At 48.7% G+C, this 24,482-nt stretch overlaps 1 protein-coding gene across 4 annotated transcripts in view; it reads left to right on the plus strand.

Moving 5' to 3' along the window:
• LOC126581371 (protein obstructor-E-like) overlaps nt 1–24,482 on the plus strand; it is a 41,684-nt gene that overhangs the window by 15,229 nt on the left and 1,973 nt on the right. For all 4 annotated transcript variants that reach the window (XM_050244966.1, XM_050244969.1, XM_050244967.1 and 1 more), the window contains exon 3: nt 22,170–22,394. In XM_050244966.1, coding sequence (XP_050100923.1) covers nt 22,170–22,394 — 225 coding nt within the window. The remainder of the gene's footprint in view (nt 1–22,169; nt 22,395–24,482) is intronic.

Below are 24,482 nucleotides of genomic sequence, written 5' to 3' on the forward strand. Positions count from 1 at the left end.
CTTTCTGCTGCTGCGCGCTGCCGAGGTCTCCGTTCGCTGGGAAATGAAGACTGGTGAGGGTGCGGGAATTAAATCTAAAAGGAAATGCTTTGCATCGGGGAAAGCACTGTAGTGGTTCGTGCGGTGCAGTGCCTGACACCACAATGCAAATCTACTTTCTCATTCATCTTCCGATTCGTATCGGCTACGGAGAGTCGCTAACTCGCAGAGAATGGAAGGAATCTCTGTACAAAAACCTGGTGCTGCGGTCACAATCGTATCGGGGGACTACGGACGGTCGATTGATTAAATTTTCATTAAAACACGTCCGCTTTAAGGTGAGGCGGATTGAACAATTCCATTTGAAGTTCTGCTCCCGTTTGTGTTAAACGTACAGCGATGCTTCAGTGGGAGACATACGGCTGTTAATATTGCATAAGAAACGAGGAAGATGTTGGGATCGTACAATGTTTGTCGAACTCAAACGATGTCACTGTTGATGAGAGAAGTATTTGAAGATTTTTTGCTACTTTGAAGCTTCGAGAATCCATTCCTATCACATGAAGAACGATGGATCAGCGGTAACATATCCAGATACTTAGGAAATCAGTAAAAATATGTGAGGACGCAGAAAGAAAAGGTTCTACGAAACACGTTACAACATTGTGAATGCTTTTCCTGTTCGAACGAAGTTGTAAGTTGATTTTTTTAATGACTGTTGCAATGACTGTTGTTGATATGCAATAAACGGTTCATTTTTCGACCGTAAACGAGTGCATTTCCATTTCCAGGATTTTAATTTGCATTCTCTGGACGCTTACACTGGAATCGGTCACCGATGGCCAGCAAGTTTTCGGAATTTTCTTCCAATTCTTTTGGAAAAACTCGCCATTAAAAATATGTGAATCTTCATTTTAATGAATGAGAAATTCGTAGTTCCTGGAACAACCAAGCAGGTTTTTGTGCATTTCATTGTGACTTTATCCTGGCTACCCAGCGTTTCCAGCGACGCTGTTTGCTGAAGGGATGATTTAAATTATTATTACTTCCTTGCTGGCGACTCCGGCGAATGACGGATCTCCACACATTCGTCTAACCGGGTTTAAAAATAACGAACCGCACGTTAGAATTGCAAAATACAACGCAACGCGGCTTTTGCAAACTATTCTCTTCCCTCGGTGACGGAGTTCTCGGAACTCGCGGATTACCGTGAAGCGAGCGCGAGCGATGGTCTGGTGACTGGGCACAAAACGACGGCTACGTGATCCTTGGCCTCCACGATGTTAATGTTTTTGTCGACTATTTAAAGCGCGAAATGAAAGGAGAAAGAGACAGAAAGAGAGAGAGGAGGTCCGGAGCTGAGAAAACACATATAAATGCATAAGTAAGTTTTGAATTAGTTTCCTGGAGCACAAAAAAGCGACTAAATCGCGTTGGAACCGTTACCGTTGCCCATCATCGTGCTAAAGCGGCGCCAAAGTGAAAGTGTACCGTACCGAATGATGAAATGAACGGTCCGGGCACGCGCTCGCCCGCCAAGTCACACACAAGTCACAACCAACGATCCTCGTCCTCGTCCTCGTCCTCGTCCTCGTCCTCGTCCTCATCGTCCTGCTGCTGCTGCTACTGCCTTGACACAAAGCGAACGGATTTGTTTCGTTTTCGGGTGTTTTTGTGAACCTTCCCGGGGCCACCACGTGGCGTGGTGGAAAAACGGAAAATTAGATATTTATTTTACAAATATGGAAATTTCCCTCCATGCTTTCCTCCTGGTCCAGCTCCTTTTTTTTGTTGTGCTGCACCGAGTTCGACCCCCCGGGGCGGGGGACCGGGCACAAAGTGTGTTGGTAATAAATAGTTCATTTCCGTCCGAAATTCCATTTGGAGGTTGTGCGGCAGCTCAGAAACCCGTTTTAACTTTTCGTGAAATGCAATTCAACTATCCGCAGATGGAAGCCCATTCATCTCATTTCAGTGTGCGAGCAAGCGTGGCCTTCTGACTTTTACCACCCTTCCTGCTGGGAGATCCGGACTCTGGTGCATCGGTTCGTTCGGTGTACCGCCTTTGAAAAATGAACAAATTTATCCTGCCCATCAGCCCGGGACGAGTCCTGGTGCCCGGCGGTGTGGTGTTCGTAAATAAAACTTTTTAAACTCGCGCTCGATCGCGATCGCGACCTCCAGCCTGCAGTCTGCTCTGGTAAACAGTAAGGACTAGCCGGGGAGGTATAGAAGGGGGTTTTTGGCACTCATTTATGGCCCTGACTGTATGCCTTGGATGGGAAACTCATAATGAATAACTTCAACGCGAATAATTTAAAGTGACGATAAAGTTTCGTTGCCCTCTTTCTTTCTTTCTTTCGTTCTACTGGGACTGAGGACGAGGAGCCAATTATTGACCCGCCGCTTTTTTGGCGGGGAGAGGAGGCACCGTAATCCGCCTTCGATCGCATTATGGCCACCCGAGAGGAGAGTGCCCTTTCGGGTGGAAGGAAAGCGCGATAAATGAGCAGACGAAGTTGGGTGCGCTTCGTTCTCTCACTGCCGTTGCGTTGGGAAGACGCGTTGAAACGAATAGAACCCGGGCACGTTGACAGAGTTTGGAGTTTGCTGAAGCTGTGGCAAGTTCTACTCTCTCTGTCTCTCTCTGTGCTCGTCCAGTGGTTCGTTAGTGGCGGTTCTGTTTGGAGTTTTTTGGTGGGATGGAAGCTTTTAGCACCTCGCGTTTTGTGAGCGGCCTCGAAGGAAGTCGAGTGGCAATTTTTATCAATCTGCATGATCGCCTAGCTGCTTTTTTTTTGCTGGGGAATACGTCTTTCCTGGGATGAAGTTTGGTTTGACAGTTGTGCCAGGTTGGAATGGTGACGATTACGGGGACTAGGTGTTACTAGATTCAGGTAAGACACTCATTTGAATGTGTCACGATTTTTTGACTGGTTTTGAGGGGTTCCTTGGTGAATGTAGTTCATTGCGATCAAGTCGACAGGTAGGAATCATCGGCAGGATCTAGTAAACTAGTAGGAAAACTAGTAATTTGTCCGTTCGTTGCGCTTCTTAGTAGTTTAAGGGAAGATTTCGGTATTTTCGGGTCAAAAAAAGGCCCGTTTTTGACGATATTTTGTGACGTAACTATTGAATTTTATTTTTTCAAGTAAATGGCATATTAATCTACAACTTTTGAAGAATATTTGGTGTTGTTTTGAGCAACATTCAAAGAAAAATTAAACCGTGGCATCAAATTTTGGTAGGCGTGTCGTCGCAAAGGTACTTTTTACGATCGTAGCGTTATGACGGGTCATTTGTAATATACAAATCGATATTCGTTAGAAAGATTATAAGTTTATCTAGGTAGCCCCGGAGAGTTTTTGTTGATATTCCAATTTTTCGATTTTTGGCAGATTTTTGAAGTTGAAAAAGTGATGCTTTTTGCGATTCTGCCAAAAAACGAGCTTTACATAATTGTTAAAAAAAGTATCAACAATTTTAATGATCTCTTGACGGGGTTACCTGGAAAAAAGTGTGTAGATTATGTATTAAAAATCTCAAATCGATCGGTCCAGTAGTTTTTACGGTACGGTGGGGACCGACTTTAAAAACGTTGGTTTTGGGAAACGCCCTTCGAAGTAGCGAGCTGCATGGACCTTTTATGAAAGGCGAATTTTAAAAAATCTACAACTTTGTCAGTTATGCTTCGATTGATCCAAAATTTTTACACAATGTTCTTGAAACGTTTAGCATTCAGGGAAAAATGTTAAAAATATGTGTCGAAACAAAAAAATAACTACCGAAATCCCCATGACATTCATCGAATGATTGACAGTGGCTTCTGAAGAAGAAAGATACCTATCCTAAAAGGATGCTCTTTAAAGTAATAGCATGACATCGTTGTTGCTACACCACATGCACCACATGTATTGTCTTGAAACGTATGCTAGGTCACAATGAATAGAAGCTCTTTCAGACCAACGATCGCTTTTCGCTCGTACCAAATCCCTTCCGCACGTTTGCATGGCTTTCAGCTGCAACTATTGCAGCTTTGGCGGCCGAGAGGAGAGAGATTGGTCGACCGACCAATTGATGGCAAAACGGTAAGAATGGTTTCACTATTTTTGTACATTTGCGTGTGTGCGGCTCCCCAAAAGTTGACCCCAACTCAGGAGGTCACGAGGTTGATCCCCCTCGGACAAAACCGCGTTGCAACCCAAAATGGAGCCCGTTTTGTGTAAGCCCCGCAATGGGGAGGGAGTGAGAGAGAGAGACAGTGAGCTAAAAAATAAAAACGAAAGCCCCTGTTGGTTGTCGAACCATTATCCTCTCGGTTTTTTGTTGTATCTCCTCCTCCTCCTTTTCCTCCTTTTCCTCCCATTGGTGGCCCCATATGCCTCCAAGCCGCGGTTGCACTGTTCGCTGCCGATGGCGCTCCATTCTGTTAAGACCAAACGCGGGGCGACCAAGCTATGTGTAGCGGGCTTACCGTGTATCACGAGACTGCACCAGGGTAGGTTAAAAGGTACATTTAGCCACGCTGCTAAATGCAATGCTTTCGATCCCCAGGACGAGCACCGCGGACGAGGTACGTGACTTGTTCCGTTGCTGCTAGCTCGGCGACAGTCGCGCTGTCGACGGATGAATGGTTCTGGGAAACGAAGGAAAGGATGCACCGCTCGCAGGACCGTTGGATGCGAGGGAAACATAAATGCATTGTGTGTTGGAGTAAACGAAAAATGCATGCATTTTCATCCTCTGGTGGCATATTTTTATTGCTGCGCTACCGTTTGGCACGAAGTGATGGGACGTGTTGCCGTGCTTCATGTTTGCCGAAGGGATTTGAGTCCCTCTTTTGGCCCTTTTGGATGCCTTCGCATATGTTGGGGAATATGTTTCTGCTGAGGGCCCTCAGCTCTATGGAGGGAGTGGTTGAACTGGTTGAAGCGTTGATTATTGCCACTCATCAAAGAGAGCGATAAGTGTGCACTTCCATAAGCATACCAGGGGCATCTTTCACGAACTCCGGAGTCCGTGCCAACTTATGGTTGAAGGCGTAATACGGTTTACTTCTTCCAAATTGTCCCAGTTTGCACATTGGTGTGACATACATTTTAAAATAGGGACAACTCCTGCAAGTAGTTCACCTTCGCACTGCTTACGGTACGAATTATGAGCACTTCCAGGTACTGCCACTGGGCACGATGTTTCGCTGCAACGACTCGACGTGAACGGTACGACTCCAAGTGTCCACAAAGTCCGATAATGGTTAGAAAGTTTGTCTCTCTTTCTCTGTGACTGTGACCACCCGGGGGTTTGTAAAGTGCAGTTCTCCTTTCTGGATGCTGCTCTTCTCGTACCGAAGTATTATTATCGTTAATTATGTTACTGCCAAAGGTTACAGGCCAGCACCGGTGACCAGCCGCAGAGACAGGGAGAGAAAAGATAAATGAAGATGCACCTTCAACGATAAGCGGACACACTTGCCCTAGGGGGAAAGTTGCTAAAACTCACTTACGCTAGTCTCATAGTCGGACACAGCTGCCATCAGTTAGTTCAGTTAGCTTGCGAGTTCCATTTCCTCAGGGGTCAATACTTACACTTCCCTTCAGTGGGATAGATTGGAGAAATTATCGGAATGCGGGCCACCTGTAGCACAAGGAAGCAACCGAAGGAGGTTACCCGGCCAGCGGTTGCCTCTAATACTCGCCACGAGCACGATCAGACCGCTCTAGTCAGGTTGTGTTGTTTGATTAGTTCGATATTCGGTAACTTTTGGGATTGATCTGGGCTCTAATTTCACGCACCACAGACCGGGTGGTGTTCATTAGTGGGTGATTATGGGTTTAGAATTACGTTTAGCGCTCTGCGGGAGCTATCGGAAGGTTTTAAATAACTTCCGGCGGACGTACTCCTTCGTCCTGGCCCGGGCCCTTCCCGAATATTTCCGTAAACATGTTTACGCGAACGCGTTGCCGTCATCGGCGCCCCGGGGAACGTCAGTCAGGGCATGCTTCGACCACAAAATCTCGTTTATCCTTCGCTCGATTGTGGTAAGGCTCGAGGTTCGGCACCTCGTAAGCACCCGCGGGCCAAATTGATTTTAACCCGAATTGCATCAGAACCGCGTCAACTACGACCCTTCGACCGGCTTGCTTTGTTGTGGCTGGCAAAATGGCTGGCTTGTGGTGAAGGAAGTGATTCGCGCTCTCTCTCTCTGGAGCATTGCCATTGGTGCAGCCAGAGACTTTTGATGATTCAAATTCCAAGTGGAACAGTTACGCTCCCACGTGGAGACGCGGTTTGTGGCGGTATTTGGCGTGGCTCTTCATTTCATCAGCTCAAAATCAGAGACAAACCCGGGGGAAGTGTAGAGGATGTTCCTAGGGGACAGGTTACAGGTTAAATCCAATTTTGGAAAATAATATAACCAAAACAGGAAACGTGGAGGGAGGGCTCACCGGAGAACCGACGCAAATTGACTGCTTACCACCTCATACCAGTCCCCCCAACTCCACGCATTAACAGGGGCGATACCGGCGGAAGGCCGTCAGGTATCCGATGATCCGGGAAAATGGGGAAAACGGTTCACACGGCAGCCGAGCGAACGTACGCGAAAACATCAAGAAAGTATTTGAGGTTAGTGCCAACGGGGGAAACTCTAGAGGAAGGATGGAAGGATGCTGACGTCGCGTGTAACCACAGCAGCTGTCACGAAGGCGCGCTTGTCGGGCACCAAGCGCGCCGCGGACTCATCAAAGGACTTTTGCTTTTTCGCTTTGATCCTGCGTGCGTGAAGTGGTGGGTGCGTACCGTGTGTCAGGTTGACGTGGCGTGTCATTCGTGAAAGGGTACGTCGCCGACAGCGCCAACTTCTCGCCAAAACTCCATGAACCCACCGGGAACAAAGCGAACTTCTCGGCTGCTGCTGCTGAACCAACGAGACGGGCGGTTTTGAAGTCATCTCAATCACCTGCGGGCAGATGATGCGCACAGTTGGAAGAGCTGCGTGCTGCTGAGTAGCGTTTAACTCGTAAGGATAATCTTAAGATTTAATAATGGCGATAGAAGCAACAGCAGCAGCAAAGCAGGCTAGCTCAATAAAGAGCCAAGGCAATGTCAACAGAAGGGAAATTTTGTTTCGACATCGCTGTTCCCTGCAAGGTGCTTGAAGTATTTGTGCTCGAGTGCAGTTAGTCTGCTCTCAGTCAGTCAACCAGTCACTTAGCCCAACTGGGAACATCCTTTTGGGCTCAGGGCCCGTACCAGGGACACTCCAACATAAACAAAGGTTGCCGTGCCCGGAAGGCAATAATTCTGCCGAGCCAAATGCGATTATCTCTCGACTGTCTTAATCTTTTCTTTGCTTATTAAACACGGCCCAGCCTCCGTGGAGCACGTGTTTCGACGACAACGGCTCGGCGTCACTCTCCTCCTCCGATGGTTCCGGGGTGTCGATGCTTCCTTTTCTTGGTGGGAGCGAGGTTTCGGAGTGCCGTTCTTCTTTTATTCGCCTGAAGAACCCTGATACCCGGCGCGGTATCGTACTTGAGGGGTCGGGCCAAAATTTATATTGGACACGCGTTAGAGGGTGGCGGAAGATTAACTTCCCAGCAATCCCGGCCAACCAACGAACGGGCCAATTTCACTTCCGCCAGGATTTGGTTTTTGTTTGGCTAGATTGTATTCACTTGCACATGGGCACGCTGTTCCAGTCTAGAGCGACAGAGGGGGGGGGGGGGGGGGGAGAGAGAGAGTGAGTAATTCCCAAGATGATGTTGCTTTTGAACCGAACCGAGGCTCTGGGCGTTTCGTATTCATTGCCCACCGCCACGGCAAGAACGCAAGAACGCGGAACAAAACGCGATAACAAAACGCCAATCCCCACGCCACGATTTGTGGTTTTTCCTCCTTCCTGTGGTTGGTTGGTTCTTTATAGTTGGCCTTTAGTATTCCTGGCGGTCCGGAGTGGGCCCCGGGAGGAGGTCCGTGAAGTACTCAGTTTCATTATCCATCGAAACGGCCCGCTCCTTATGGTTCACGGACTCAAGGATGCCGGCGAATGATGCGCGTCTTCTTCAGCCTGTGTCTGTGTTTGGTTGTTGCGTCGAGCGGCGACGGGCCGGTACTTGGCCGGGCGAAGGAATAAGTTGCCGGTGATGGTGTGGTGCATTTGATTGTGGCGGTTCTTTAAAAACGGCGAGACCAAAATAAAGAGCAGCAGCAGAAGCATCATCGATGGTGGTGTTTTGCATGCCAACCGAATGAAACGAAAGGACGAAGAGGCAAAGCGAGGCGCAGAGAGTAATCAAGGGCTTTTGAGATCGTCGTTGGGTTGGGCAATTGCAGCTTGATCCTTGATTCTCGCAGAGCCTTGCGCTGGGTTGGTACTGGGGCGAAATGTAAAGAAAGAAAGAAAAACCCCCGTTAGCCACTACCATCTTGCTTCCTCGCTTTCTCTTTCTCTGTATATATTTTTTTTTCTTGAGATTTCGTGCTTTTAATACGAACATCTCATCATTGCCCTTATTGCGCCCGCTCTCGCCGTATTGTTCATTCGAACCATTCCACCAGGATTTGTGGTTGGCTTCTTGTTGGGGGGAGCCAATCGGTTCCAACCGGTGGGGTGGCGGTTTCTCCAACTGAAACTCCGTCTCTTTTCCTAGGGAAGTGAAGTGTAGTTAAAATGTACTTTCGCGAGAAGAGACTTTAACTAATTATTGCTAATGTAATTGAAAAGATCATCAGAAGGCACACTCCGGGGAGATCGTACTCTGGTGCTTTTTTTGGAACATCGGTGAGAGAAGGAGCTTTGCAGTAGGATTATCTTCAGAAAATTATGTAAGGTATTAAGTGGTTCTCGGGACTTTATTGCACTGTAGAAAATGGGAGGATTCAGATACATATTCTGTGTATTTTTACGATTAGGCAAGGACCTATTGTGTGTTTCGCACGTTCGATAGCTCGAATGAAATATCTCGAACCGATTTGAGTTGCTCAAAACCTAAAAGCCAAAATTAACGTGAGAAAATAAGATTTTTTTTTGAGAAAATTAGCATTTTTTCAAACGAACAAGAACGAGAGGCATACATCGGCAACACTGCCAACATCACAGCAGCCGGTAGTTATGGTGATGCTGTTGAGGTTGAACAGCGGTTGAGGTACGCGCACTCTCAATACGGCTAGCGGATACAAAATCATCTTTTTTTATCGGAAAGTGTTTTCTACCTAGGAGATTTGGCGCCTTTCGGCATGAAAAACTTGATGGAATCATTCTTTTGTCGAATTCGAGAAGCCATTTGAAAACCATAATGCTGTGACTACTGGATCGTTCGAGTGAAATAATTCATCCTTCTCAAAGGTTTGTCAAGCGCAATAATCCGAAAATGGAGTTTGAATTAACTTTTGTCGAACGTTCGAAAACCACAATAGGTCTGGAAGTAATTTTTAAAACTTTCGTGTCGATTACGCATCCAAGATGGTGCACCGCCATGAATGCCTCTAACTCGTGAATCCTTTTAACCAGGCCGGAACGTTATGAATATCTGGTGAGTCCTTTTTGTGGGGCCTTATGAATGGTGATGCATCCCCCGGTCTGGCACCGGAAAGGAATGAATTTCTGAATTCTGCTCGTCTTCTGTCACCGATTAAGCAGCTCGCCGTTTGCTCGCCAAGAAACCCTTACCGAAGCTCGAAGCGCGGACGACGTCGCCGTGACCACAATGCCCGAATCAATTTAGCCCCCGGCCAAGGCAACGCCACGACACCGTCCTCTCTCTCTCTCTTTCTCCTTCTCTCTCTGTCTCAGGGTTCTAATCCATTCCAGCAACTTTGCAAATTTGGAGAAGCAAAGCCGGAACCGGCAGGATTTGCTCCCTTGTCCTCGACGACCGTTGGCCTTGTGGTTACCAGAAGCCGGCCGGCCTGGGTTAGCTGAGGGGCACGCGAAGGGGCCTCGTGCTGCTGGTGGTGGTGGTGTGCGTGGATAATTTAAATGTCGTGTCTTAATTTAAATTGATACCGCACGCAGGAACCGCAAACCACCAAATCGGCTTAACGACGCCGGTCGGTTGGTTGGCGAGCAGCAGCAGCAGCAGCAGCACCAGCAATGGCCACGGTCGCCAAGCCAATCTCCGCCTGGTTACCGCGCTCACTGGCTGGCTGGCTGGCTGGCTGGCTGGTGGACGCGTTGCGGTGAGATTGGTTTCCGGGGTGATCCATACCTCGCTTTCACCAAAATTGGCCCAAGGCATTTCGGGGGCGGGCACCTCGGGAATGGACCGGAATTCGGCTTCGGTGGTATTCCTGGTGTGTGTGCGTTGGAGAGATCTCCCTGGACATGCGGGAAACCGCACTGGATCGCGCGCACAAACACCTGCGTGCCTCGGTACCTTCCGCAGTTGATCCCTCCCTGTGCTCCCAGCGGAGTATATATCCGCGCACATCAACCCGCTGACACCCTGAGTGGGATTTAGATGAGTTTTACCTCTGCACCATCACCTCCCCCAACCCCCGAGAGGTGGGGGTAGAGTATAACCACAGGATACATTTCATAATTGTGAAAGTTATTGAAATTTATTGAAGTTTGTCTTATTAACATAAATAGAGCAGCGCGGTTCACAGTCGAGGACACTGCACCCGGTGCTCGGTGTACTCCGGAGTGTTCAGTTCTAAAAACAGACCGAGAACGGGAGAACTTAATTTCAACTCCGACCCAGGCCCAGGAAACGTAACCTAGCCCCCACCGTCCCCTCGTGGGTTTCTTGGAACGCTCCAGTGAGCTAATGGATGCTGGTGGCTCCACGACGGTCCAGATATGATAATTAGTCATTGTTTGGTGGTGTTGAACCGAGCAGTTCATCGGAATCATCGGGCGTTGGCAATGTGTTTTCCACAAACTTTTCCCTTTCGGACGAGGTCGCGTCGCGTTGCCAGCCAGCCAGCCAGCCAGGGTTTTCGGTAATTTTGCGAACCCCAGTAATGGAGCTGATGAGTAACCGTGGCCGAGCCGTGCACAATGATAAAGTTGCACAATGGCCATGACGGGGTGGCCACCGGGGAGTTGATTATTGATCTTGGACGGTGGTCGTTGTTGGAGAGCTTGGAAAGTGACTTAAAAGCTTAGAAGAAGAAGAAGGAAAACAATACTCGCAGCATTCAGCTACTTCGCAGTAAGTGCGCCTCGAGTCTGAGAGTAACGGAATGTGGAACAGTCACCATTTCCATTTTGGTGCCGGAAACGGGACCAAAACGAGCGAGGAAGCAGTAGCAGGAAGCCCCCTCCGCTGTGTCAGGTGTTACTTTTTGATGATAATTAAAGATTATTAAAGAGCACTTCGGTGGTCTTCGTGCCCCTTTCGCACGCGCTCGTCCCTTGGCTAGGGTTGTGCTCAAGTGTTGTGAAGTCCGTCGCGCGAGTGCCGCGGCTCTTGACGTGACGAGAGAAAGACGACAAAATAACAATTTCATTTCAGCGCGAAAAACCGTTCTCGGCACGGGGTCACCGCCGCATTGGCGCCGAGGTGCCATTTAGGCAAAAGTTTTACAATTATTTTCGCTTTTTCCGAAACGATGATGAATTGTGTGTACCGTGAATAGTCCCCTTTCTGTGGAGTCCCGCGAAAGGGCGAGTGCTTGATTGAAGCATCAACATCGTGGAGTGCACACTGGAGTGAAGCTGAAAGTCGTTTCAGAATAAGTCAGAATGTTCTGGAGTTCACCGAACTGTGTTGTGTTTTGTATTTTTTTTTGATAACAATTTTAGTATTCTGTAAATCGGAATGGAAACCCAATCGTGCTGCAGGGAAGGTGCGTGGATAATTACAGCCGTCAACCGAGATGGATTTTGGAGGATTTTAATTAACAAAGTTTTTCGGTTGATTGAAAGTGGTTTCGAAACCATAAACCTCCTTGTTTATTCGAAAAAAAAGTGGAGTTAGTTTGCAGAGGTTATGGTAGGTTATGATGTTGAGTAACTTGACACATTCCCGTGAAGAACACTTTCCCGTGAATTGTCGATCCGATTTCATCTCAGTAACCCGCGCAAAGGCTGCTTCGATCGAAAAGGTGTAAAGACACCTAGTGTCACGTATTCATTACACCACCTGCGTTCACCATATACGAATCGAATTCGAGGAGGGAAAAAACAAATTCACAAAACTTTCATCCAAGTAACCGACTCCTTTTCGCCTGCTGTGGTTACTGTCTAAATTAGTGTCAATCTCCGAATTCATTACGCCAAAAGTCATTAGGAGGAAAGTTTACATGTCAACCCCCTCGGCCCGTCGCTTGGAATCGACTAATAAGCCGGATTGGAATATCCGTTCCGATACTAACCGAAAAGTTCTTTAATCAACGTTTATCGATCAACTTTGCAATACACTGGTGACGTGCATGGCTTCATCGTACAAGCGGCCACTACCAGTCAGCACATACAAGCTGGTGACTGTGAGTTCCAGCATTATTAATCAGAGATCGTACCACAGCTTGGTCTAGAGTCTAAGCTCTGACAGGGGGATTGAGTCAGCTTGGAGCGGCGTCTTGGCGGCGATGAATTCACTTTTTTTTCGACCCAATCCTTCTTCATCTTACGTCAGGCTTCGTCGTCGTTGAAAAAAATAAAAAGAAACAAAATAGCCCTGAGGCAAGGGTATCGGCTTCTCACTTTCGTTTGACGAGCACTCTCCGGGGTGCCCTGGTTGATAATCGAAAATTTGTTTGTCCGTCAGACAGTCGGCCGTAACGTCGTACCAGTGGCCCAGTATTGGATGGGCTCGTGAGAGTTGAACAAGAAAAGCCGATCCATGCGCCCAAGTCCGTGCAAGTGTAAAAGTTTACTTTCGTTTACGATGTGTGCACATCACCACCAGCACCTGCAGGGTGTATGTCAATTCCCCGTCCCATCCCCGGGTATTCAACGCAAACATCATCCAACGAAACACCTTCACGGCAGGAGGCACCATGGGCGTGTTGTTTGACTCCCGAGGAGACACGCACATCGACGTCGACATCGTGCCTTCTCGGCAAACCCCCCCCCCCCCCCCCCCCCCCCCCCCCCCCCGGCAGGGAGCTCTTCCAGTCCCAACTTCCTCGCTCCACCGCTCCACGGTGTGAGTTTGATTAAGTTTTACCAAAATTATTACAGTATGGCACGACTGGTCCTCGTCCTGGTCTCGTCCTGGGCAACACATATGTGGGTTTCCTTTATTGCCCTTCTACCTCCTGACTCCTTCTTCCTTGCTGCGGTCCACAAACTTCAAGCCGCCCATTGAGGGCTATTTAATGTTTTGAAAGATCCTCTGGTTCTGGTGGTGATGGTGATCCAGGGTCCATGTCCATGTCGGTACCGTGCCATTCTAATAAAATCGTCCGCCTTATGATGCTAATGTGTGCCTGTACCACCAGCCTCCTGTGTGTCCGTATGATGGGCCCCCGACACGGGAGGAAGGAATTCTTGGTGCCTGTGGCGTGGAAGGTCTTGTGGGGAGCAGGTCCTTGGGTCTGTGAGCTGTCATTTGGGGCTTTGGCGCCGAATTCGCGTGCTTTCGCTCGCTCGCTTGCTCGGTCCGGTCCAGTCCAGTCCAGTCCAGTCCAGTCCGGTGTCCGGTGAGTCTGTGAAGAGAGTAAGAGAGAGTGAGAGCGGTGAAAATCTTTGATAATGTACAAATATTTGCGAAGAAACTTTGCCTATCTATGGAAAATATTTATGTTATTCCTGTGCGCGGCCCTAGTACGTGCGGTTGGTCGGAAAGGACGGTGGTCCTTTTTGGTGTCCCTTTTTCGGGCTGGAACCCAGGTCGCAGGTCGCAGTTCGGTGCCCGAAATTTCGCGTCCAACGTGGCGTATGCATTCCGCTTCGCTACTGAGCGGAGGGTTTTCTCAGCTTAGCTGATTTATGAGCTTCGTCCTGTGGTCGACCAGAGCCCTAGTGACCAGTAACCAGTGTTCGTCGTGTGTTTTCTTTTCTTGTTAATAATTTTCACCTTTCGCCGGACGAGGCGTGTGCGACACAGTGCGAGTGCGAGTACGCCAGGTAATTGCTATACAAACGCGCTGCTAGCACCGGGTGCGAAATGTCTGACATTCCTCCGAGGAGGTTTATGGAATGTACGAGGCCAGGTGCGCAGGCCAGGGGAGGTGAAGGTGTTTTCTTTTAATCTGGTTATGATGGCAAACACAAGCCACTGCCCGCGTGGCCAGCGTCCGTTCGACTCGAACTCTGTACGGAAGGAAGCTGTCAGCTTGTTACTTTATTAGAAACAAATAGCGGTCCCGGGGTCCTCGAGGACTATCTAGCTACAGCGACAAGACATCTACAACGTTGTCCTTCGTGTTGGAACTGGTCTGGAAGATGTAAATTTGGAGCGAGTTGTTTGATCAGCTTCAGCAGCTCTTGTCGGTGGCACCTTTCGAGAGGATAATGATATTATAACGTACACTGCACTGTGATAACACTGATATCCGATTGGCTGTGGTGATGGTGGACATCATGTTGCTGTAAAAGTTTGCTGCTACTGATCCTCTTGTAAAGCAATACTTTTGGTCAGTAATCCTTCGCTTCGCTTCCAAAAAAGACTTCTTCTTCCATTCATTCTAGAGAGCCAACTTGTATTCCAGGGGGGGAAGGCGAGTGAGAGAGAGGACTGAAGGCCGAAAGTTTGGCCACAAGTTTGAACGAACGAAGAATAGTTTGCCGTGCAGTCTCGCTCCATCGGATCAGGATAAAGATCGACATAACTGGAGTGACCGGAGAGAACGGAGACTTTTCCTCTCACCCCGTCTGTACCACGGGCCATCGGTCGGTGCCAGCCGATACCACATAAAGGCCAACGGAGACCACATCAAAGGGATGCCACCGGTCTGTGTCGGCGCGCGCGTGTGTGGGTGTGGATAAGAAAGTTCATGAAATAAGATTTCATAAGTTAACCTCAAGATTTGGTCACCGAAACACGGACCGAACGGGGATGCGAAAGGGGGGGGGGGGGGGGGATCAAGGTGAATGTCAACACCGGGCTTATCGTTGACAAGGTCTGGGCCATAAGATGCTCGATCGGATGGGTCTCTGTTTCGGCAGGTCGCAGAGAGAGAGAGAGAGAGAGAGCGAGGAGAAGGACCAAAACAGGATGAATACATCCGACAACTTGGTATTGAGCTGAGAGCGAGAGAGAGGAAGGGTCTCGCTGGCTTCTATCCTTCGCTTCCACGTCGGTGGTCAGTTCCGCTTTTGTGTAATTAATTACGGCTTTTATTAGCTAGCGATACCCTGCTGCTGCTGCTGCTGCCGTTACTGGTGGTGGTTGCTGGGAGAGTGAAAACTTATTTATTGCAGAATTAATTAAACGAAAACTTTTTGCTCACTTTTTTTTCGTCGAAGTGGGGGCACTGGGAAAACGATCGATCTGCCGGGACAGAGGCCAGAAGAGGGGGCACTGCAGCCATGAGTGCAATGCAATGTAGTGCCCCTGGGCGGTAGTTAGCAGGATTCGGTGACCGGAGAGTTTGTTTGGCTTCGACGCGCGTCGTTCACCTAGAGTTGGTGCCCAGGCGTTTCATCAAAGCGCTTAATCTTTTAGAACTTTAGATGTAGATAAGGGGTTTTTTTTTGTGTGCTGGTGTTGCTGCTGCTATTTATTCTCTCTCCGGTTCTGCTTTACTTTCGTTCGGGAGTTTGTTCGATTAAACTTATGCATCGCGAAACGCTGCACCGCGTGACCCTCGCGGTCACTCACAGTGCCTTCGTTAGCGGCCAATCGGTTTGTGGTGCAGATAGTGGTGGTGGTGCGGTCTGCGAGATTCAATTTCCTCCAAACCAAGCTGTGCGCTGGGAATATGCAATCCACGAGCATCATGGCATGCAGCACGGCAACGTTGGTTGCTACGATGCAGCTCATGTATACAGCACGCCTTCCAGGCTGGCTTGCTATGACTGCCCGCAGAATGCAGAGTGCAATGCACTGGGTGCCGCAGGATAATCTCCTTGCTTCGCGCGCAGCTCACGAAGGACGCAGCTGCCGCCATTTATTTTCATTTGCATTCTTTTTCCTCTCTATTTTTTCTCTCTCTGAGTCTCTGGTTCTCTCTTTCTGGTTCTCTTTCTCTTGTAAACCAACAGGATGTGCCTGCCACGATTTGGGTTTTGTTTGTGTTTGCGCTCGAGGGGAAAGGGGAAAGGATCTCCTTCCATCCATCGTTGCATCCGTCCTCGCAGCAACGTCGGATCATGCACTTCCGGGGCGAGGGGAGCACGGGCGGTTGTAGTTTTAAATTGATTCCCGTTTGCGTGTCTAGCTGGAAGTGAGCTGAAGCTTGGATTGTTAGTGTTTTGGTAGCTTGCTTGTGTCCTCCATTTGCCACCATCATTGCGAACAACCCCGCCAGGAACCTGCTCAGTACCAGAACCAACCGGGAATGGCGTCGTTTTCATTAGCAATCCCAACGCTTCTGCTCCCCGACTGGTATGCGATGGTTTTGCATTTGTTGTGTCGTGGTGTATCATCCAATGGTCGTGGTGTATCATCGTGGTGTACCAATCTCGGAGCCCATTCCGTGGCTCGCGGTCGTAAATGCAAAACGCGAAAAGATCCATCCGCCACCGCCAGTGCCACTGCCACTGAAGCGGAGTTTAATGAAAAACTTTACGCGAGCATTCCTACAAAAGTCACTAGAGTAGAGAGTGAGAGAGAGAGAGAGAGAGAGAGAGAGAGAGAGAGAGAGAGAGAGAGAGAGAGAGAGAGTAGACGGAAGTGGCCATGGCAGTTGGGTTAATTAATCAGTCCCGTCGCCGAGACGCGAGACGCAGGAAATGAGCTGGTTCGCTGGCAGTTTGCAGTGACGCTTTTGTGGTTCCACCATGCCATTAGCAGCAGCAGCAGCAGCGAAGGATAGTAGCTGGTGCTTGGGTTGCGTTAATCAGACGAGGACGACAATCAGTGCGCGGTTTTTTTATTTCGCGATTTTTTCCCCCATCCGATTGTTGTGAGTTACTTCGACTGCAAACATGTTGCGCTACCAATCAGCTTAAAAGCCACTCGATTCTACCTCGAAAGATAAGGTAACGGTCGATGTAATCTGTCTAATGGCCACTCAATTGAACACGTTTGCAAAACAAATGCGCACCTCGCACGGTGCTCAAGTTTGCGATTGAAGTTTGAAGTGCCTTCCTTCAAAAGCCTTCCTGGCTTGATTGTTGCAATTATAATTAGTGACGTGAGGTTCAAGGGAAGCCAGACTCTGCTGTGCGGTGCCGTCTGGTAGGCTTCGAAAGCGAAACCTTTTGCGCATTCCGAATGCCCGATTCGTGCCGGAGATTCGTGCGCTAACAGGGCAAGTGGTTTTACCAATTTCGCTCCAAACGACCACCGGGGGGCCGTTTTGCTTAAATGAGAGCTGGCTACCGTGGCTGCGCTCGATTCGATCGGACTCCCGGAGACCGAACGCTCCTCATGTTGCTGCTGCAGCGTGGCGCCGTGCAGGTCTTATGATTCGTATAATTATTTTAATTTCAATTTTACCCTCTTAATGCGCGCTCCCCCAATGGTCTCCCGGGGACTCGCAGAGCAGGGCAGGATCGTACCGTGAGCCAGCTTCTGGCCACTACAATTCGAGCTCGTGCTGGAGCTGTATCGTGCCACTCGTGAAGCTTCCGCCGCTTTCAAGGGAGAGCTCATCATAATTTATAATTATTGTTTGAACAGAAGATCGTCCAGTTGGAAGCTCGGCTGCATCGGATGGCCGGGTGGTTGAAGATATCGAGGCATCCGTGGCAATCCGTTAGTGAAGCGGCGTTGCATACGTGAACGCGTGGTGTTGATTAATTACAATTTCCTTTCTTTGCGTGTTTGACCTCTTGCTGGCTGGCGGTAATGTCACCCCGGAGGATGCTTAAAATCTCGAAAGTGAATTAATGCCAGCATCGTTTACATATGATTCATGAACAGGGATCCTTATCATTTTTTTTTGGGAGGAATTGGATGCGAACAACGCCTTCTAAAAAAAAAAAAACCGAGCAAAATATGCCTGTTTTGGGGCCCCGCAAAGTTTTCACCGGCATCATCTTCACCTAATCGACTGCTGGTTCTACGGGGTTGCTGGTCTACCAATTCTTATCTTAAACTTTAGCCTTCGGCTTCATTGGCAGCAACTTTTCACACTAAATTAAGCAAAAAAGGGGCACCGAGTGGGAAAAATGGAGAGAAAGAGCAAAGGAAAAAAAAAGAGAAATGCAGAGAACGCAATGGCAGCTAATGTTTGTGCTCGCCGGATCGCGGATCGCCGAGATCGAGCGATTTTAATTCCACCCGAAGGTGTAATTAGGATGAGCAACGCCGTAACGACCCCCCTCGGTTCGACCCCAAATCGAACCAATTGCGCCAACGAAGGCAGCAGGGAATCCCCCCCGGGAGAGTGACCTGGCCGCTTTCTGTGCTTTCTTTTTTCTTTTCGTTCTTGACCTCCACTTTGGTCCGTTTGCAACGACCCTGGGAAGGGGGCAGGGGATGGTCACAAGGGTATCGAGGGAGAGGTTTCAAAACAAATCGCGGTAATTAACATTCAGCAAGCGCCCGAATCGGCCCGAGCCCCGGCCGGGCAGGGAAAAAAGGTAAGATTAGATAAAATGACCGACGGTGGCAGTGAATTTTAAAGCTTTGGGATTGCCCAAAGCTCGTTTTTTTTTTGTTAAGTTCGATTCGATGAAGTACTGGCGCCTCCATCGTTAGGGGAGCGCTGGTCGCCATTTCGCGATGTGCCCTCGGGGAGGGACCATTCAGAGATAGGGATTTACATGGAATGACAACTTTAAGATAAGAACGGACAGCCAATGGACACTTAAGCTAGAAGCCGAAGAAAAGAGAAAAAAAAGAGAGAAAAGGAAACGAAGTGAAGGTGCTACCATCATTCGAATTGCTTCACTTTGGGCGCGTATTAAAGGGTGGGTGGTTTGGTGAGGGAGGGGAGTGGCAAGTGCGTACCTTTTCCCCCCAGTAAAATCCGAATTGGACAACCGGGAACGTGGCCGAGTGCGAGTGGAGTGGTATTTATGAATTTAATTATCAGTCTCGGCCTCGGGGGCCAACCGGCCGATAAGGGCCTTAAAATTTCATTCGCCAATAGAAGACGCTCGAGACGCACTCTCCTGGGTATTCCTATTCCCAGTGAGGCATTCCATTAGATTCCCTCTCGAATTTCCTCGAAACCGCTCAACTACCACCCCAGCCAGGGGGAGATATAATGGGACGGGGATGAAATTTACAGTCCATTTTATCCTGACAGCCGTAGATCAGATTTAATTTGTGTCTTTTTTGCATTCATTCTCCCTCATCGCTTTGTGTTCCTGAGTTCGGTTCGTTCCTGAGGGAAGGAGGATAAAGACAGTGTAGTGCAGTATGGCAGTAGGCTGGTCGTCGTGGTCGTCGTTGCATGCGACGTACGACGTCTAAATGGTTTGATTGAATTTAATTATCCAGCCGTAAATGGTTGCACGGAAACGGCCTACTGTCTGGCGGACGGTCTTTTACGTTTTCGAACCCCGAGGTACCCTCCGTTCCTAGGAGTCCTTGAAGATGGAAAAGTGGATTACACGGCGGTGGTGGTGGTGGTGGTGCCGTAACGAAAATGGATTTGTCTGGAGTGAGCAGCACTCTGGTTCTCTCAGTCAGCACTTTATCGAACTCGAGAAATGGCCATCGCAGTGGAAGTGAGGGGCGGTTGGGAGATAATGAGAGCAATTCTGTATGGATGATGATTATCAATCGTGAGAAGTCGTTCAGGTGCGTACCGCCCGAGCTTTCGAACGCCTTACCGGCATCTTAAATCATATTTTGCTCATAACCGAATTAATTACTTCGCTGAGTACCACGGCGCCACCGTGGTGGTGGTGGTGGTGGTTGTCGCGAGCGTATGTGAGCGTTGGTTGGCGAAAGGCGATGCTAAGGGGAATGTAATTACCGTAAAGCGCTTCGCGATGCGCTTTTATCTCACCACCACCACCAACACCGTCGCCCGATTTCCGAGCTTTAACTCCCTCAGCAAGACCAAGAGGTAAATTTAATTCGATTACAAACCAACCACTTCGCGCAGCAAACCTTTGCCTGGTACGTTCAACGCTGATAATGATGATGATGACGATGACGATGGTGATGGTGATGGTGCTTGGTGGCATTACCTGAAATCATCCTCATGAAATCGCTCGCATTGGATGTCATTTCGTATAATGTTATCTGCTCGTTCGAGCGGCATGCGCGAACTCACCGAGTGGCAGCAGCAACTGCTCCTCGTGCTGCTGGCTGTCAGAAAGCTGGCGGGCTACCGGGCGGGGGGACGAGATCATTGGTTGAAAAACCGACCACCTGTCGCAAATCTACCCTCGCGAAACGTACACTCTCGCTCCCTCTTTCTGTCTCTCTGTCGGTCTCTCTCTCTCTCTCTCTCTCTGTCGTAAAAAGGGGACATTCGACAACACACACGACCAGCAGCAGCCTGTGAATGGCGTGCGAAGCGTCCGTTAAAGCGCTTAAAGTATTAAGGAATTAATTATCTCCCTCTTACGAGTGTGATTGCCGGCGGCGCGCGTTTGTGAAAGAACTCGGCTTTCGACGACTGGCGTGGCATGGCGTGGCCAGACCCAGAACCACCAACCAAACCCAGACGACCCATTGGAACGGCTTCGAATCAATTAAAACATCGGAACGGAACGGAATGGATTGGAACGGAACTGAGTTGGTTGACCGATCGGTTTGGCAGGGAACCGTATACCGTGTCATCGAACCTACCGGTTACCGGTTGCGATCCCGTTCCATTGGGCCATTGAGAGCGATAATGCGGTGTCGAGCGAGGTATCGTGTGCTCATCATCGTACGGTCACGTGCCCGTTCAGTCGCTCCTGGCTGTCCGCGGCTAGACGCGTTCGATCACGTTCCGTGATTATCCTTTTCCCAATGGCACCCAAGCCGGAGGCGGAGCGAACGAATTTTCAATCAAACTGTTTATCCGGTCAGAGCGGAGAAATTGAATTGACCTGAACGGGCCCACGCGAGGAGGTTTCGTGGTGTTTTCCACGAAAATGGAACGCACTGACGGCGTGTTTCATCGCGAGTGCATCGTACGGTGGTAGACCTTTTGAGCCAATTTGACTGAAAAGGGCCTTTTGATGGGTTGTGCTTTGTCTACAAGATGGCCATCGCCAAGCCGCGTGGTTGAACTCAATCTGTTACTCGTGCTCCTGAAACTGCCTTCTGCGAAATCCCTCTCGAAAGTAGAGCTCATGGTTCGCGTTCGCAGAAGATGATATCATTCAATTAATGCATTCCAGCATCGAGGATGGTGTTACACCACGGAGGGAGAGAAAGATCTCGTTACCTGGCCCGTTCGGTTGTTTGCATCTGATCAAATCTGATCACGCCCTCCAGAAGAGATTGCCTCAGCTAGAGAGAGACAGAGAGCGAAAGAGAGCCATCACCTGTTCGTCATCGATTCGCTTCTTGTTGCCGATTTGGAGCCCCGCCATCCGCCGTTAAATTTATTCGCAATTTGTCAAGTTTGGATCAGCGTGAAGAATGAACTTTTCCCTCCCCTCCCCCGGCGTGGCCAGCAAGTGCTCCAAAGTCTCCCTTTATCGGACGCGAGACGCGACACGAGCGCTCCACGGGCTAACAGTATTCAATTACATCGGAATGTAATTAAAAGTTATGCTTCCTCCTTGAGTGATGGCCACATTGAGGGTAACGAGTGCCACGGGCGCGTGCCACCGGCTTCTGTAGTGCTCTGTAACATCTTCCCCGCTATGCGATGCCACTGCAACAGTGTTATTCATTTGCATTTACATTTTCTACGCGGTAGTAGATTTGAGCACGGTGCATCACGCTGTCACTTTGTGGAAAGAAGCGCCCAGAAACTTACCAACTCACCTGGCCTTGGCCGGAACTGAATAACTTTGGGGAGCGTGAAGTTGGTTCCTTTCCGAACCGTTTTGGCGAGCGGTGACCAACAGGTAGCGGAGAACAGAAATGCAAATGCGACATGGAACGGCCGGCGATACAACGCCACGCGCCACGTACAGCTTCATTGCATACAAATTGGTGCGGTTGTGCGATTTAGGGAACGAACTTTCATCTCTAGAAGCGTTTTTTTTTTGGTGGTCGCAGTAATAATCAACCTCATTTAATGGATTTGTTTCTGTTTTTTCTTCTTCATCTTTTTCGCAATGACAGGAATGGTCAGCGGACAGCGGCAAGATCAGGAGGATCCGTGCAAAACCAAATCGAAGGTCGTCGGCGATGTGACGTACTGCGATCGGTACTGGGAGTGCATCAACAGTCAGCCGGAGCTGTACGACTGCCCGAACGGGCTAGTGTTTGCCGGAAAGCACCGAGGCGTCACCGAGGGCTGCGATTACCCGTGGCGATCGAACTACTGCGAGGGCAAGCAGCTGGCAAGTAAGTAAGCAGGGGTGACAGTGTATTGCAGATGGATAATCAGTCACTATTCTAGCAATATCTCTCTACCAAATTATGACACAACCCTCTCAAGGTATAAATACGGTTGAAGCACATAAATAATTGTGTTGTGGTTAATGAGTCGCGAAACGCCTAAAAAAAGGTTCATAGTCGACGATTTTTTATGAAGAAACCATTCAAGTCAATTTTTTCAAGTGAAGGTCATATTATACTACGACTTTTCAAGAATATTTGGTTCTATTTTGAGGAAGATTTGTTGAAAACTTCATCCATGGTATCAATTTTAGAAAGGCGTGTCTGCAAAAATATATTTTTTCCCTGTACTCTTCGTAGCTGGGTGCTGGATTATTTCAAATAATAATACAATATTCTTATGATGAATTATAATGGACTTTTGTTAATTTTCCAATTTTTTAATTTTTGGCAGCGGTGCGAAGTTGAAAAAGTGATCACAATATAATCAATCCGGGTTCGTCGCTTAAAAGGGCAAGTCTTTTGATTCGGACCAAAAACGGTGCCCGTCGTAGCTGCGTAATGGTTCATCTGAAGCTGCGTAAATCAATTTTATTTTCATAGATAATGAGTTCATTCCGGTAGTCCCGTTGAGTTTTTGTTGAATTTTCAATCTTTCAATTTTTGAAAAATTTTTGAAGTTGATAAAAAGATGCTATTTACGATTTTGCATAAAAAACCGATTAAAACCGCTTCAAACTAGCGAGATGCTTTGAGGCGCCATGTTTCAAAAATTAATATCATTGTCAGTTTGGAGCCCCCATTGCTCGAAAAATGTTAACAATATTCTAGAAAGGCTCGGTTTTTTGTGAAAAAAAGTAAAAAATGAATTGAGTTTAAAAAATACACACCGTGCCATAAAAGTCCATTTATCTGTAGCGTCGTTTGTTCGCGAAACGCTTAAGGGCGCCCCTAGCAGTGTAGAGTCTTCCTCTGTCTGCCAGCACCGTAGTATTGCAAACGAAATAAATTGTTTAATTCGAGTTGGTGCGCTTGCTCCCTGGAAAAGATATGCCTAATTAGAAAACGCAAAGTTCACGGCCGTTAACGTTCAACAGTTGTTGCAATTGTCTCGCGCTTCGACTCCCAAAAAAAGGACTCTTCTCCACTTTCCAAACTTGCATCCCTGACAAACGGTGACGGTGCATCACGACGGACGGTCCGGGATGGATATGATTATCTTAAAACGTTCCTCCGGCGCTGCGGTCAACGGACGAAACCGCCCACGAAACTAATTAATTACCATTTGTCAAAAGTTCTAATCTAACTAAACGGTCGAATGGTGACGCTCGGTCAATCGCCCAACGAACTTGGTTCCATCCACCACCACAACCACCGTGAAAGTGCTGTTTCAATGTTTTATTCTTGGCCAAAGTTGCCGTTCTACCGGCAAGTGATCCTCTCGCGAGGGTCGACGCTTCGACGGCCTCTTGTCTTGTCTTCTCTTGGTCCGGTCTTTAGCGGACGCGCCCGCTTTTGAAGGGGGCAAACCGCTTTTCTTTCGCTTTGAAGTGGCGCTTAAATGGGTTATTTATGGGGATGCCTTCAAAACAGTGCCAGGCGAAATGGGCGAACGGAAAGCGCGAGCACAAGCACCAGTTTGGGCCAAGTGTATTTTCAGCAAATTAACCCATTCCCGGGACGCGCGCACTCTCCCTCTCTCCCTGTCTCCCTGGCCCCAAAATGGCAACTGCATCGTGTGCAAAAGGTGCACAAAGTTGGGTAAAGCTCGTTTGTTGGCTGCGAGGATCGTTTCGATCCTAGCTACGCGAGCGACGGGTTTCGCCTCCATCTCAACAACAACAACAGCAACAACTCGCTGCCGTTGCAAAGGGGGAATGACGTAACGAATGGTGCACCGGCGCTTTAATGTGCAACAAAATGGCGTTCGGGTTAAGTGAGTGCTGCACTCGAAGTTGCACAAAACCCCCCCGAGTGTCCATTGTGTAGTGGCGTAGCCTCGTGCTCGTCGTCGTCCGTTCATCCTTGAAGACCGGGACGGATCCCGGTACGATTCCAATTTTGCCATGTCGAGTGCAGTCCCGGTGGGGTGCT

This window comes from Anopheles aquasalis, chromosome 2 (genome assembly GCF_943734665.1).
Source record: "Anopheles aquasalis chromosome 2, idAnoAquaMG_Q_19, whole genome shotgun sequence".
Classification (NCBI taxonomy): Eukaryota; Metazoa; Arthropoda; class Insecta; order Diptera; family Culicidae; genus Anopheles; species Anopheles aquasalis.